General features: G+C 56.4%; 1 protein-coding gene across 1 annotated transcript; it reads left to right on the top strand.

Annotated features, from left to right (window-relative positions):
* The first annotated feature begins 2,332 nt into the window (after positions 1 to 2,332).
* Positions 2,333 to 15,837, top strand: Sft2d2 (SFT2 domain containing 2). The gene is made up of 8 exons (XM_026405257.2): positions 2,333 to 2,485; positions 6,429 to 6,515; positions 6,683 to 6,768; positions 9,535 to 9,616; positions 10,883 to 10,918; positions 11,002 to 11,060; positions 12,799 to 12,828; positions 15,615 to 15,837. Exons 1-8 carry the CDS (start codon positions 2,423 to 2,425, stop codon positions 15,652 to 15,654), a joined length of 483 nt encoding a protein of 160 aa, XP_026261042.1. The 5' UTR covers positions 2,333 to 2,422; the 3' UTR covers positions 15,655 to 15,837.
* The last annotated feature ends 324 nt before the right edge of the window (positions 15,838 to 16,161 follow it).

Here is a 16,161-nt window from a genome sequence, read left to right as displayed (position 1 = left end):
CTGCGACTCCCATTCTCTTGGGCTCCCAGTGCACACCAATGACTGGAGATCTGAACTTGATATGCATGAATACATTTGAAATTTTAACGTGTTTAAATTCCACTTGTAAGTGTTAGTTGAGCAATTATGAGCAAAACAATGCCTAAATCACGGGGTGCGGCATTCGAAGGGTTCCAGGCCAGCCTTCAGTGACAGCCAAGGTTTTAAGTGAGGAGTGGGACTAGCTGACTGTGGCCCATGATGAAGCTGTGGTGGAGGCAGGGTGAAGGCGGGAGGCCATTCAGGAAGGACTGCAGTCTTCCTTCATGGAGCAAGTGACGTGGGGCTGAGAAAGAACGGAGGGGGAGGTGACAGTGAAGGGGATCTCCCTTGCACACGCAGGGTTTGATGTGGGCGGCCCATGATGGGCACAGACCAGGCAGGCAGGCAGGGGTGCAGGGGGGCTGTGCAGTGGGGGCCGCTGGAGAGCGTTTTCTTGCCCTGGTGAGGGAGGTGTCCACTGGCCTTTGGGAGAGAATTGCCACCAAGGAACTACAGAATGGGGCTTCAGGGAGCGGTGGGTCTGTAGTCTTCAGAGGGGACGAGGCCCAGCTCCCAATTCCTGGAAGAATAATTAGCCCTTGTGTTCATTTAAAAGGAGAGAAGCCATCTGGCCATCATGGGGGTCACAGAACTTTCGAGACAGGTGGATGGGGTGGACCGTGTGCAGGCCGGGGTCTGGAGCGCGGGGCTGTCCAGGCCTCCCAGGAGTGGGTGAGGAGGGCAGGGTGGCAGTGTGAGTGACTGCTCCAGGCCCCACAGGACTGGTGGTGGGGTTGGAGCTTGCTCCCATCGGGGTGCCCGTGTTAAGGGCAGAAGCCCGGCAGCCAGAGGAAGCGTGACTGCCCTGTGTGGCTCCCTCTCCCAGGACCTCTTGGGCCTCCACCCTTCCCTGGCACAGGCTGCTCCCTGCGAGGTGTTCTCTTACCTGGCCTGCTGTGGTGGTGGCACTGCCAGGCCACCCCTTCTCTCCCTTCCTTCCGGTGGCTTCCTCTCCTCCCCATCTCTTCTCTTTAAACATTTATGGAGGTGAAATTTGCATAACTATTTCACAAGGAACGATTCAGTGGTATTTAGGTCACTCACAGTGGAGTGCTGTCTCCACCTCTGTCTAGTTCAACACGTTTCCAGCCCTCCAAAGTCCAGTCCAGTGCTGTAGCCTGAATGCTGTAATTCCCACTGTGATTTGTCTGGAGGTGGGACTCGTGGGGGTGATTAGGTTATGAAGAATTAGTGCCTTATGAAAAGAGACTCCAGAGAGATTCCTTCACCATTCCACGCTGTGAGGACCCAGTGAGAAGAAGGACACCTACGAACCAGACATCACGGTGCTGGACACCTGAGCTTGGACTTCCAGCCTCTAGAACCATGAGCAAGAAATGTCTGTTGTTTATAAGCCCACGCATTTATGGTGTTTTGTTATAGCACTGAACAGAATAAGACACAATAAGTAGTTTCTCTTCTTCCCTTTTGTAACCCCTGGGAATCACCAATCTGTTTTCTGTCTGTATGAATTTATCCATTCTGGATATTTCACATAGATAGAATGTGATGTTTTATGGTCTTGTATTGAAGATTCCTTCTCTCAGCCAAGTTCTACTCCATCGGTTCCCCAATTTTAACCAAAGCAAACCTCTTAATGCATTTGTAGCTGGAATTATAGTGGTGTTGCTTTTTAAAATCATTTTTTTTAAATTTTACATTTCCTCAAAGCTTGTAACAGATTAAATTTGTTAGTCTCCAGTGTTCACATCTGGGAAGATGGGACACACCGGGTTAACCGCAGCATTTGTTCACAAGACTGCACGAAGGAGGGCAGCCAGCTTAGGTTTGGAACAAGGCGCTGGACAGACTTGGCTTTTGGCCAAGCCAGTTCAACTTTAACCTCTGCTCTTCAGCCGCGACGGGGTGGGCGGGGCGGGCACAGGGCACACGCAGGTGGGCGCCTAGGCCGGTGAGAAGGTCCCTGGGCGGGGCCAGATGTAGGGGAGCAGTCGCCTGGGCGGGGCTTAAGGCAGGTGGACAGGCTCCTGGGCGGGGCTTAAGGCAGGTGGGCAGGTCCCTGGGGGGGGCTTAAGGCAGGTGGGCAGGCGTCTGGGCGGGGTTGAAGGAAAGTGGGCCGGTCCCGGGGCGAAGCGACCGGCAGGTGGCTCCTGGCGAGGCTGAAGGCACGTGGGCAGGTCCCAGGGCGAGGCGGCAGGTGGGCTGGCGTCTAGGCTGGGCGGCAGGTGGGCAGGCCCTGGGGCGGCGCGGCCGCGGGGCACGCCGGGCAGCAGGTGGGCAGGCCCGGGGCGGGGCGGCGGCCCAGCACCCGGAAGGCCGCTGGCGGAGTGAGCGCAACAGGCGGCCGCCGCGTCTGGAGCCGGCGCGGCCCGGGCTCGGGATGGACAAGCTGAAGAAGGTGCTGAGCGGGCAGGACGCGGAGGACCGCAGCGGCCTGTCGGAGGTGAGTGCTCCCGCTGCCCCCCGCGCCCCGCTGGCCCTGCGGACGCGGGCGGGAGCCACAGGCCTCCGGGCTTCTTGGGAGGCTGCCCTGCTCCGAGTCCCTCCTGTCCCGCGGGCCCCGCCGGGCCGCCGCCGCGCCGCCGCCGCAGGTGCGCCCAGCCGCGTCCTTGGGCGCCCGCGCCCCTGCAGCCCTCCGCCCGGTCCTGAGCGGGGAGCGCGGCGCGGCCGGCGGCGAGTCCTCGCGGGGCCGAGGCCGCGGAGGGGCTGGGGGCGCGGCCGCGGCGGGTGTCGGCTGCGGGCGGCGCCACGCCCACCGACCCGTGCGGTGGCGAAGCTGGTGCGCGGTGAAGCCGAGAACTCCCGGGACGGGGCCAGCCCCTCCGGCGGCTCGGTCCACAGCCCGCGCCCCTCTCCGTGGACTGCGTCCCTCGGGAGACGCCGGCCTGTTGTTTTCTTCCAAAGGGTTCGACGGAGCCGAGGCCCGCACTAGGCCCGAGTCGGGGCAGCGCGCAGGGCGGGGGTCTCTGTTTCGGTTTCCCGCTGGAAGACCGACTCGGGCTTTCGGTGTGAAGGCCAGGGCGGTGGTGGGCGCGCTGCGCCCGGCTGCAGCAGCGCGATTTCCTCCTCCCTGCGGCCGGTGCGTGGTTTGCTGTGGGTACCTGCGCCCTCTCCAGGGAACCTCAGTGTAAAACGCGCTTCCCGAATCTTCTCCAGGAGTCCCCTGTTAGAGGAACGTGGGTCCATTGTGTTGTTTTTTGGACACTTCACAAAAAGCTGGGTGGGTTCTTAAATTGGTGCCTTTGTTAACTGGCCAAGGCTCAGGAGTACCTTCCTGTGTCCTTTTTTCTTGATTTCTGGCCTCTTAGCTGTATTTCTTGGCCAGGAACCACCTGGCTTCAGCACTCCGGAAGCGCCACGCCAAGATGCACCAAGGGGAACCTCACAGGGCCCAACAAAGCTCTGCCCTGGTGGTTGATCCTCATGCTCATCTGCAGACGTGCGCCGGGTAGGCTGTGGACAAGCTCTGGAGCAGCCCGGGCTGCTGGACTCTGGGTGCAGTGTGGACAGTGAGGCACATGGTTCAGGAAATCCTCAGGGAGCAGCAGGAGGCCTGTGGCGCCCCTGAGGCGTGCATCTGAGAGACACCAGTGCCTGGGTTTTGTCCTAGGTGCTGAGTGCTGCGTCTGGCACCGTGAGAGCCTGTCGGAAGCACAGGCACAAGCTGCATTTGTTTGTGAAAGATTAGGTGCTTTTGTTTTGTTCAGTTTCCTCTTTCTGAGTGAGATTCCTGTTCATGTGCATCATGGTGTGGCGCTTCCGGAGGCCTGAAGCCCTGGAAGCATTTTTAGCCAACTGAGTTGTTTTTAGAGCTGTTTTGGCTTAGTTTTCACTTATCAGGACAGGGCGTCTTTTAAAATCTGGGAAAAAAATGTGATCAACTCACACTTTCCATGATTTTGAGGCTGGCAGTGATGGAGGTTTCTGTGGTGAGGTTTCTGTTTCGTGTGGTGAGTTGGACTAGGTGGCCTTAAAAATCTTTTCAAATCCAATTTTTTGACTTGTCAGAAGTCACCAGAGGTGTTCTAGTTTTTTTAATTGTTTAAATGCAAATCACAAAAGAGCGTGAGTGGCCCTGCTCTGGTCCCCTTCCTCCAGGGAGCTGTGAAGATCACGTGGGTGTCTCATCAGGAGCCTCCTGGCCAGTTCTCTAATTGATGCCTCGCCTTCAAAAACACACCTCAAGTCCTGGCCTCAGTGGACTTCTTTCTGCGAGTGTAGGTTTTGTGTTTTCTGCAAAGGATTCCGGGGCAAGGGAGGAATGAATGGCCCCGACCTTAAAACAGGGGAAGGCCGCTCCCTGCTGTTGGCAGGCCCATCTCCCTGAGCGGCTCTCGGCTGTATTTCTTGGCCAGAGCCCTCTTTTCTCCACAACCTGGAGTCAAAGGGACCTTTGTCCAGCTGCTGGCACTGAGTGAGCAGGTTGCCTGCAGCCTCTCTCCAGGTACCGTGTATGTTGCTCTAACTTCCAGAGAAGCCGGCGAGCACAGCTTCCAGAGAGACAGTTGCTTTCACACACGGCGGAAGGGGAGTGAGTCTGCTTTCAGAATCCACTTAAGAGAAGCAGAGCAGCAAATGTGCAGGGGAAAGAACTTGCAGCCACAGGCCATGGAAAACAGTGGTGAAAATTCACCCCCACTCACCCATTTTGGCAAAAAAAGTAAAAAGATAGAGTCCCCTGAGGGACCTGGAGACCAGGTGTCACTCTCCATCCTGAAGGGAAGAACCAGAAACAGATTTTCGGCAGAACTACTTTCTCTTGCCAGTGCTTTGAGTTTTACAAGGGCTGGAATCTTACCGACCTCCTGAGTCTCTTCAGTTCTGTCTGAATGTCGAGGCCAGTTCAAACCTAACATTTAACCTTGTGGTTTATCCTCTTGATAAAACAAGGTGGGATCCTTTGGAACATCCCTGTGGATGCTGAGTGGTGCTTGGTGGAGGGGGCAAATCCCCCTGAGCCTCCTGGCCCTTTCCTTGCTCCTGCTCCCCCTGGGGAGGCGAGTTCTGGGGGTTTTGCGCTGGTAGGAGGAGTGTGGAGTGTCATGTATTCTCACCATGGAGGGTGGTGTCATGGGTGAGTTAGAAGTTGTCTAACTCGATTGTCTGGGCCCAGTGAAGCCTGGTGGCAGAGCCCCAGACACCTCACCTTGGAGCCAGAGGGAGTTGAAGACGTGGACTCCTGGAGGAGGAGGGGTGTCCCCAGCATGGGCACAGGTGGCTCCTCTGTCAGGTCCCAGTGTGGGCTTCCTGCTGTGTGTCCCAGGCCAGCTGTGCCTCTGCAGGTCCTATGTTGCTGCAGGTTTCTGTGAGTGCTCTGTGTGGTGCGGTCACCAGCCCAGTTTCAGTCATGTGACTGCCTGGGAGTGGGAAGAGGACCCTTCTGATGGCATCAACTTAATCTTCCCGAGTGACAATTAAGCCATTTGTAGTAGTACCTGCCAGACCGGGGGCCTTTGCTCTTTCTCCTCAAGCTTCTGGTTTGACAGGTTGAAAGCAGGTCCCTGAGCAGAGGGAATCAAGACCGAGGGCCTGGCCCGTCTAGAGATCCCTGCAGCCTCTGCCGCCACCTGCCTGCCTACACGAGGGGTAGAAGTGTGGGAGGCACCCTCACCTCTGTTTTGGGTGGAGTCCCTGGCCCCACAGGGGAGCACTGTGTGGATACACTCAGCTCTGCTGCCCTGCCATGGTCTGGTCTCTGGTGGCAGCTGCCTGTGTCCAGCTGTGAAGGGGCTTGCCCTCTTGCATCAGGAGAAGGGTTGGGAGCTGCTCCAAGGTCCTGACTCAGCTGAGTTTTTCGGGAACCTTGACTTCCCCTGAACTTTGCTCTGGAAGGGGACCAATCGCGATGGCATTGATGATCTGTCCCCCACCCTGTGACTACAACAACGTCTACAGTTGTATATAGAGAGCGGAACGTTGCAGATGAGTCCTGGTGAGGGTGGCGGCCTTTGCACTCCAAGTCCCAGTGCCTCAGGAGCAGCAGCTGCTGCAGCTGGGCTGATGGACCAAGGGGAGGGTGACCCTGCTGCCCAAGGGGAGGGGCCCTGTCTGGTGGATCTCATGCCTTTCCAGCTGTGGTCCTGCTGCTGGATGTGGGAGGCTTTGGCTGCACTTGGCTTTGCTGGCTTTGTTGAGACAGGAATCGCTGTCTCTGGAGATGCTCCCCTGAGGCACAGGACACTCCTGGCAGCTACTGGAGAGGAGACTGGTCTGAGGGTGTGCAGCCCCGAGGAGAGCTGGACCGAGGCCCTTCTGTAGCTGTGGGCACATGGGATCCTGTCTCTCCTGCCTTCCTAGACACAGATTAATGCCACTTCTAATTTTTGTGCTTGCAGTGACTTTGGTAGGTCCTCGTGTGCCTCTGTGTCACTGTGTTTGAATTCCAGGTTGTGGAGGCCTCCTCGCTAAGCTGGGGCACCAGGGTGAAAGGCTTCATCGCGTGTTTTGCTTTCGGGATTCTCTGCTCCCTGCTGGTAAGATCCCCCTGAACCTCCTTTGCTGAGTCCCCCCTTCCACTCGCCTCCTTTTCTCTTTTATTCTCTCAAATTTGTGGCTAAGAGAGCAGGGGTGGGGGCATGAAGGGTGCTCAGGGCTGTGGTGGGAGAGGCACTCTGACACAGTGCTGTGCTTTTACTTCCAGGGGACTCTGCTGCTGTGGGTGCCCAAGAAGGGACTAACCCTCTTCGCGGTCTTTTACACCTTTGGTAACATCGCATCCATTGGGAGGTAACGACTGTTTAATTTAACCTTAATCCATCGTTAGATGGGAAAACGGGTGTGGATGGTGCTCGGGGAGGTGATGGGGTGACGGGGAGGTGACGGGGTGCTCCAGGAGTTTTAAGGGTTTGAAGAGGTGGTTGCAGTGTATTGCGTTCATAGCCTGCTGGTCCAGAACACCTGTCTCCATACACCTCCGAAGCACCCTGGGAAAGCAGGAAACGCGTCAGTCCTGCGTTGTTCACCAGGGAACTGGCAAGCTGGGCTTGAGTGGCTTCTCCAAGTCCCCTTCCACCGCCTCCTTTTCTGTGGCTAAGAGAGCAGGGGTGGGGGCATGAAGGCTGCTCAGGGCCGTGGTGGGAGAGGTCACTCCCATACCCTTTGCTCCCACTGCAGACCGTCCCCGGCCGCAGGTGAAGGGGGTTGTCCTGTGGTGCCAGGCCATCCCAGGCCCGGGTGTCAGCGCATGCAGCAGGGTGGCTGGAGGGGGCAGAGCTCACCATGCTGAAGGTCCACCCTGCTGAAGGTCCACCGCGCCTGGGCTGACCGCGCCTGGGCTGCCTCCCAGCTGGCAGCGTGGGCCTGGCCTCTGCCCGAATGGCCCGCGGGAGCCTGAACCTGGGCATCTTTCCTGCCCTCCCTTTGTGTCTCCGTAAATGGCTTTGGAGTCCCAGGGTCCAAGTTCCTGGCCCCAGGCTCGGTGCTGACCTCTCTTACCTGTCTCCTTCCTCTGTCCCCAGGGCCACCTGTCCCTAGTGGTTGCCTTCTGTTCTCCCTGGGTTAGCCTCTCTGAGGCTGCAGTGACAGGTACAGGTTGGTCCTGGCCCAGTGGAGCCCATGGGTCAGCCAGTCAGACGCACCTAGTAGGCTGATGTCAGTGCAGGATGAGGAAGGGGTCCCACCTGGTCAGGGTTAGGGGGCCTCTGGGCGCGGGTGGTGTCTGAGCTGGCCTGACACCACCTCTGCTGGCTTCTCTGCCACCTTGATGGCCTGGGGAGCCATTCCTCTGCAGTCCCTCGAGTGGCTCCCTGTCCCTCCACTCAGGGATACAGACTCCTCAGCCTGGGTCTCCACGTGCCCTGCCCCACCCCAGCTAGGCTCACTCCCTCGGTTTCTCTGTCCTCGTTGTGCCTTTGTGGGGGCCGTCTCCTCTGCCTGGGTTGCTGCCCGTCCCTGCCGCCCGGGTTTGGGGGTACTTGTCCAGTTGTTACGACCTGGCCCACGTTCCCTCTTCTGCAAGACCTTTCCCAGTTCCCTCTTGCCCAGAATGGACGGCCTCCTCTGGACTCTGGCTGTGCTGTCTGTGCCTACAGCTGTCCATCACCCCAACTTGTCACTGTCAGCCACTTGTCAAGGGCTGTGCCTGTGGCTCCCTGGTCCCCCGCTGTGTCAGACCCCGCTCTGTGTGCAGTAGGAAAAGGTGGAATGGTGGCTCTGGGCACCTTCCTGAAGCTGGGTGTACTGATGCTCTGACAGGACGTTCTGGCCTGAGAGGGTCGCCGTTGCCGCTAAAGCCTTCTCAGATAGTGACCGTCCTTAGGCGGCCGTGCTTTGGCGGACAGTGTGGTCTCACTGAGCGTGGGTACGTGGTATGTTGCTTACTCCAGAAGGGCGTCCTGGCAGACCTTGACGGGGAGGACCCTTCATGGCACTGACGGGGAGTAGGGAACGAATGGTGATTCCTGGCTGCTGCCAGTTTGTGGCTTTGCCTACGATCTGTGCTGTCTTCTGTGTCTGCTGCTGAGGTGTTTAGGACCCTCCTGGCTGTGGCTTCCCACGGTGTGTGGTTGAGGAGGTGCCCTGTGGGCTTACTCCCCGAGCCGAGAGCACACCCTGCATTCAGGGTGCAGCTGCAGGGCACCCAGAGAGGCGGACTGACTTCTGGGAGTTCTTGTTTTGATTGAAGGCTCAGTAGCTGATGCCATCTGCTGGTTGGCTTGTGTCCACGACTAGCTGTCCTGAGCTCCCGCTGTAGTGACACCCTGTAGGACGCAGGAAATGTGGCCGAGTGCTGACCCCGGCACTTGGGGTGTTGGGTGGGAGGGTCTGCTTCGTGTGAGGTCACTCCCCCTCCCAAGCTCTCAGGTTCTGGTCACCTGGAAAGCATGCTTGGTGTCCCCAGCATACCTGGGGGTGAATGCCAGCTCCTTTGGTTCCAAGCTGTGGGATCTTAGATTAACAACTTAACTTTGCTGAGCTTTATTTTTCACATCTCTGAAATAAGTGTAATAATATGAACTCAAGGGTTTTGAGGGAATGAAAGAAAAAGTGTGTATTATTATCTGGTATTTAGCAGACATTCAACAAGGGACAGATGACATCATCATTGAAATGATTCCCTGGAGGTTATGAAAGAAAATGCTCTAGTTTTGACCAAGGAGGGCCTGTTCTGAGCCTTTTGGCTTGTCTGTTTCAAGGGGAGGCTGTCAAGGGGCATCTGAGGGGGGCTGGTCTGACCTAGGGGTGTGAGTGTGGCTCTAGGGACAGACCCACACCCACAGCCAGCTCTCTCCTTCACTGGTCAAGTGGCCTTGGATGTGAAGCCCTGGCCTTCAGTGTCCCCCTGTGCAGGGCGAGTGTGGTGACTGTGGGTTGGCGGATTGAGTGAGCACCACGCCCAGGGGCCTGCACGGAGCTCTCCAGGGCTTTCCAGGGCTTTCCAGCGTTGTCTGCCCTCCTGCTCTTGCTGCCCCAGGAGGTCTCGGGAGGTGACTCCCTGTGCCTGCCGTGGTTCTGTTCTGCTCTGAGCGGCTCACGTGTGTCTTTGCCTCCTAGTACCATCTTCCTCATGGGGCCCCTGAAGCAGCTGAAGCGCATGTTCGAGCCAACGCGTCTCATTGCGACCATCCTGGTGCTGGTAAGTGCTGCGATTTTGCTGGACTTCTCATGTGGGCATCTTTATTTTGGCGGCATGGAATAGTTTTCTTCTTACACCTGAGGACCCCTCCACTGCCCCCTGCCCTCCTCCAACTTAACACTACGCAGTCCTGTAACCACACCGCAGGCAGGTGGTCTTCATCTTCTAGTGAGTGCCAGGCCCGCTTCCCCGCGTGCATCAGTTGGCGTCTAGGTACTGCAGTTCCACAAAGCACCTGTAGAGGGTGCTGCTTGTCACACTGGCCCCTCCCTTGGGCTGTCAGAACCCCACAGGCAGAGCCTTAGGGAGTGGCTGCACAGCACCTACCATGGGTGGTGACGTCTTCTAGGACGGTGTCTGACTTTGGCGTCATACATACTGTTCCCATCAGGCTTCCTGAAGTGAAGTGGGCTGTCTGTGGCCTGTCGTCCTTGTGCCCTGCTCTGGCAGAGCTGCCTGCAGTTTGTCATTGCTTCCTGTCCCCTCCACCTGGAATTCCTCTCTCTTGGATCTAGTTTTCTATGTGGCTGACAAAAATCACCCCAGACCTGCTCTCTGGCCACATTAGGACCTTGATCGACAGACTTTTATTTTTAGTTTCATTTGTATGCATTTCACTTATTCAAATAGGTAAGTGCTCTGAGGCCAGGGATGCATTTGCTATTTGGTCCCTTCAGGGCACCAGGCACATTGCTGGACACAGAACGTGGTTAGGGCACCTTGTCACAGATGTGAGGTGAAAGCCGTGGCTGGTGGCTCAGCCTCTATGGAAAGAGCTCTCTAAGGTACTAGGGAGAGTGTCAGGTGACATGTACAAGGGAGCTGGCTTGCTGATGCGATGGACATCTCCTGATGACCTTTGTTATCGCGCCCTTTCTGCTCCAGGGACGGACGACTTGGGGAAGAGTTAGAATAGAGTCTTTCTGTGAAGCGCACTCAGGGTGTTTGGGGAGCAGACGATGGTGCGTGCATGGGCCAGAATGTGACTTTTGTGTGCTGGGGGCAGATCCCGGGGAGACGTCCACGTGTCCGAGCATCTTTCTCTTTGTGACCTGTGCAGATCTTGCTGGGAGACTTGGTTTCCGGGGTCTAACTATGCCAGGGGTGGATGCTCAGCAGGTTGAGTGCTTTGAGGTGAGGGGTGTGTGTGGTGGCCGTGATGCCCGTGGCCTGACTCCTGCTGGGGCTGGTCAGGAGCCCCGTCTTCACGGGGTTTCTCTGGCCGTGGGTCCTGGTCTTGATCACGGTGTCTCTCTCTCCTTGCAGCTGTGCTTCGCCCTCACCCTGTGTTCTGCCTTTTGGGTAAGTGTGGCCTGGACTTCCCGGAGCCCCTTGGCTTTCACCCCGCCTCGTGCTTCTCTGTGACCTTCTTGTTTTCCTTTCAGTGGCACAACAAGGGACTGGCGCTCATCTTCTGCATCCTGCAGTCCTTGTCCTTGACGTGGTGAGTAACCTTTTAGCAGTGCTCTCCCACGCAGACCCCTGACTGATGCTGCTCCAGGAGGCGAGGCCACGTGTTGGGGGAGGCTGGGAGTGCAGAAGGAAGAATTCTCAGTGAGGCCTGGGCTCCAGAGCAGAAGCCCCCCGCCCGCCCACCGCCAGTAGATGGCGGCAGAGGTCCCGAGTGGCCGGAGGCTGTCCGCTGAGCTCTGGGCTGATTGTGATGTACAAATGTTATTAAGCCACTCATGTCCCCTAAGTACAAGGACAATGAAAGTATCTGAGGGCTGGTCACAAGAGGCTCTGAGTCAAATAGAAGAAAAGGAAAGTGGTGAGAGAATGAGTAAGTGACACACTTGTGATGGAATGAATCATGTACACAAGGACAAAGAGGGAATTGTCAGCGGGAGCCGAGGAGCAGCGGCTGACGAAATGGAAAACCGGGTGGCTGTGGGCGGCAGGGTCAGTGTAGGCCCTGGGGCCTGCCGCTTTTGGAAGTTCAGTTGAAGACTGGGAGATGTACCAAGGGCCGAGCACAGTAGAAGGGCGACTGGAGGCGTGGTCTAAAACCAGGAGAGGCGCTGTGGGTTCCCGGCTCCTCCCACCCCACACACTGTGCGTCAGAGTGAGGGGAGGCGGCCCGGGTGGGCTCTGTAGTCCCGAGATGCTCCTGGGATGCATTCAGGGATGAAATCTGCATGTCGGGTTCACTGTAGGTAGCTGATCTCTTGGGAAGAAATGTTCACTGTAGTGAATGGCAGAGAGAGGACCCTGGGTGTCTTACAGTTCCCCACGATCAGTGAACCACTCGGTAGAAATGGGCCTGGAGACTGAACCCAGCCCCCGTCCCCCTTCTGTGATGTGGACTGCTGAATAACTATGCTTCCCACTGCCTTTGGAAGCACCGTGTTCATGAATAATCGTGCTCATGTGCATGGACAGGGCGAGGCATGCAGCAGAGTGCCATCTGATTTTAATGTGACACTTTTGGCTCGTGGGTGCTGAAGGGCCTGGTTTGGTGGCTCATGTTTACATTTTGGTTTTATTCTGGGTGCAGAAACCGGTAGCCATGTACACACATTCCTTTTGCCTTGGACTTTTGCTTGTGAAGTCACCTTCCAAGGGCAGCAGTCACATGGCTCAGTGAATGACGTGACCCGACACGCACACCTGGTCGTGTAGGGCTGCTCAGCCTTCTGCGCGGCTCCCTTCCCTGCTGTGGCCGGGCTAACTGGCCCTGCCAAGATGACGTGGGACTTGAACAATCATAGCCTGAGGCATGCTCATCCAGGGAGTAGGGGGCTCTTTACTTTGTTCTTTCCTGTTTCTTTTTAATTATAGGAGAACACCAGTCTGTCTCAGTTGGGTCAAAGTTAACATTCTTTTGAGGGTTTATAAAATTTTAGAGGATAGCTGTTGTGGATGTTTTCTGAAGTTCTTCTAGAACAGGGCGTCTGTGCCACCTGGGTGTCTGGAATCTGTGTCTTTGAGGTGCTCACTGCTGGCTCATTTGGTTAAAGTAGACCCCAGTGAGGCTGAGGTCGGAGGGCTCATCTCCACAGGGTCTTCTGCCCCCTTCTGTGGCCCCAGCTCTGGCTGGGTGTGTGTGCACACGTGCATGTGTGTTCTCTCCCGGGCCACGGGTGGAGCGGTCTGGGGAGGGCATGTTGGTGCTCCTGGCACTCGGGAGCACTGTGCATTCCGTCTGACCTTTGTCTCCTGACCTTTGCTCTCCGTTGCAGGTACAGCCTTTCCTTCATACCATTTGCAAGGTAAGACTAATGGTGTATTTGGAAATGTAACGTCTGTCATTTGTGAACAATGATATGTTTGTGTAGGGCCTTAAAAGATTAATTACAGAGAGTACATGCTATTTTATTTAACTTTATTAAAATTCTTTGAGCCAAATAGGCAAAGGCTTATATCTGTTTCATAGATTAGCAAGTCAGGGCCACCCTCCACCCACCCCAATTATACCCCAATGAGGTGCTCCCAGCCCGCCGGCCGCTGGTTGGGTGAGCTTCCCACTGTAATATGAAATGTGTGTGTATATGTTATCACCCTTTTAACCTGTAGCTTTGAGTAGGCTCTTTTGTTTGTTTATTTATTATATATATGACACGGAATGCATTACAATTCACACTACACATATAGAGCACATTTTTCATATTTCTGGTTGTATACACAGTGTATTCACACCAATTTGTGTCTTTATACATTCACTTTGGATTATAATGTCCATCACATTCCACCATCATTAATAACCCATGCCCCCTCCCTTCCCCTCCCTTCCCCTCCCACGCCTCTGCCTTATCTAGAGTTTGCCTATTCCTCCCTTGGTCCTGCTCCCTACCCCACTATGAGTCAGCCTCTTTATATCAGAGAAAACATTTGGCATTTGTTTTGGGGGATTGGCTAACTTCACTTAGCACTGTCTTCTCCAACTCCATCCATTTACCTGCAAATGCCATGATTTTGTTCTCTTTTATTGCTGAATAATATTCCATTGTGTAGATGTGCCACGTTTTCTAGGTTGGTTTTCTAGGGGTGTCTAGGTTGGCTGCACAGTTTAGCTGTTGTGAATTGTGCTGCTATAAACATTGATGTGGCTGTGTCCCTGTAGTATGCTGTCCTTTGGGTATAGTTCTGTTTTGTTAAAGGTGAACACTGATTTAAATCCCTGGGCGGGAGGTGGGGCCTGGAATTGCGCTGTTTCCTTGTGGTGTCCCACTTATGAGAGAGTTTCCAAGGAGTTGATGAAGGGAGAGCGTGAGCAGAGGTAGGACCAGAGGACCAGGCCTTCTAGCTAGTAGTGCCTTGATAACCAGCGTGGCTGGGCTGGTGGTCCCCAGAGGCCCTTCTGGCCTGGAGGTTCCCCTGAGCCCCAGCGCCTTGAACAAGCCCTTTCTATGGGGCCTCTCAAGACTGGCCTTTGGGATCTTTGCCTCCAACTGTTCTAATGCAGCCACTGATTTCCATTCTCCTCCGTCATTACCTGCTCACCGAAGGCCACCTTCTCCCTGCTCGTGTCCTGGGTGAGCTGGGAAGGAGGCAGGGCAGCATGGCACCTCCCGCGTCCCAGGTCTTTTGCGGACAGTGGTGTGGAGGAGCTGGGGCGTGACCATTGGATGAGGCACTGACAAGCCCATCGAGCTAGAGCAGCTGGGGACTTGGCACATAGAACCCAGGAGCATAATGGTGGTGAGATGCTCCAGGCGACTTTGCAGTTTTGGGGGGCCATGGCTTGTCTGATGAGTGTGGGCAGGGATGCCCTGGGTGCTAGGTCTGTAGTGGAGATGGCCAGAGCCCACCAGGTCTGAGCGTCCAAGCCGTGTCCACCTGGGGCCGGGAGCAGCTCCCTTGTTGGCAGACCCCAGTGCGGAATGAAGGCTTGGGCGCCTAACTCAGACGCGATTAAGGATGTCACCAGGTGACAAGAGGGCACCCACGAGACTGGACTCTCCTGGTTCAGGGCCCAGTTGTGCAGGTCTCACCGTGAAGCTGCCTTGCTCGGTGTCTTTCTGGGGCCTTCCCACTTGGCCTAGATGGGCACCTGTGGGCCTTCTGCGTGAGGGGTAGGCAGCACGAGGGCATTCTGTTGGCAGCGGTGAGCTTCCTGCGCCGAGCAGATGAAGCCCCCCAGTGTCGAGGAGAATCACGAGGCTGGGTGTCACCCGCCTGTGTAGCCTCTACCCAGTGCTCCTCAGAAACTGCTGTTTACCTGGAAGAGAAGGGTTCCCTGACCTTGTAATTGGGAGATCGCTGGCGTTGTCTAGCCTTCCAGAGCCCTTGTTTGCCTGTGAGCTGCGTGAGGGGTCCCATGACCTTCTGGGACTTCAGTGGAATGTGTCTTAGGAAGTGCTGCCCACAGTCACTGCCGTGTTGACACACAGTGCCCCCCTCACCTCTCTGCCTCACATGACGGTGTGCAGGTGTGCGTGGTGCAGGTGGGGACGAGGACCCGGTGTGACGCGTGCAGCGAGGTGTGCTGGGTGCTGAGAGCTTGCTGGGCAGACTAGTCATCTGAGTACTGCTCTTTCCTCGTGCTTTCTGCATCGAATTCCAAGGAGGCGAGCCTGCTGGCAGGTGCTTGGTGCCTGTGTGAGGCTGCTCCTCAGAGGTGTCCCTCGAAAGGGCGCTGCTGCTGCTTGGAAGGAAGCGGGGCCCCGGCGACTGACTTGTTTTTGGTGCATTCTGTGATTGCAGCTGATTAAACCGCTTTGGTTCCGACAGTCTGCACTTTCCACCTGCCTGTCTTGCTCTGATTACAGTGACAGCTGTCATTTACCAAATGCCCATTCTGTGCAGTGCCCTGATGTCCACAGAAGGGAGCAGGGAAAGTGGGCTGATCCCCTCTGACGGATGAGGAATTGGAACTCCAGCAGGACTAGTCACTTGCCCAGCAGAGTCCTTCCAGTGAATGTTGAGCTGTGGTGGGCCGCCAGTAGGGCTGCCCGGTCCAGCGTGCCTCTCGGACACTCTGGGCCTAGGAGACTCTCAAGGACAGGTGCCTAGGGGTAGTGATGTCCCATTCACCTTTGTGTTCTTTCCTTCCTAGGGATGCTGTGAAGAAGTGTTTTGCCGTGTGTCTTGCATGATACGCTGCCAGGTCTGCAGAGCTCTGGAAGGCACCGGGCGTGGACGCTGGTGGACATCTTTGTAAATAGCCCCCAAACCTGTGTCTGTGAGACACGTGCCTTCATCCCGCAGTTTCAACCCTTGAGGGTTTGCCTTTGGAAGCTGTCACGCTCCCACCCCGAAGCTGCGGCACAGAGTCAGAGGTGGGTTCTGCACCTCGGGCAGCCGGGTCTTCCTCTCACACCTGATCCTCTCTGGATGCTGACCCACTGAATTCCCCTAAATAAAAAAAACCTGGTTAAACGTCAGCAGATGAGCCCGGGGGAGGCCTCGGCGGGAGGCTGGGACAGAATGGCGGGGCCCACGAGGCCTTTGCAGACTTGTCCCTCCTCCCGGGCCCTGGTGCTGCTGCCTCCCCAGCGTGGACTGGCTTCTGCCCTGGGAACCCAGGTGGGTGTTCTGTGCTCCCTGGGTCCTGGCCAGCCTGGCCCTGGAGGGGAGTGGGGCCCCTTCTGGCGAGACGCGCT

The sequence above is a fragment of the Urocitellus parryii genome, chromosome 9 (genome assembly GCF_045843805.1).
Source record: "Urocitellus parryii isolate mUroPar1 chromosome 9, mUroPar1.hap1, whole genome shotgun sequence".
Classification (NCBI taxonomy): domain Eukaryota; kingdom Metazoa; phylum Chordata; class Mammalia; order Rodentia; family Sciuridae; genus Urocitellus; species Urocitellus parryii.
Note: the sequence above shows the minus strand (reverse complement) of the source record. Positions and strands in the feature narration are given on the sequence as shown.

Bases quoted from the DNA above. Each gene is read 5' to 3' on its own strand.
- Sft2d2 (XM_026405257.2), top strand. From the start codon at position 2,423: ATGGACAAGCTGAAGAAGGTGCTGAGCGGGCAGGACGCGGAGGACCGC. The intron at 2,486-6,428 runs GTGAGTGCTCCC...TTTGAATTCCAG, and splicing joins ACCGCAGCGGCCTGTCGGAG to GTTGTGGAGGCCTCCTCGCT. The intron at 12,829-15,614 runs GTAAGACTAATG...TTTCCTTCCTAG, and splicing joins TCCTTCATACCATTTGCAAG to GGATGCTGTGAAGAAGTGTT.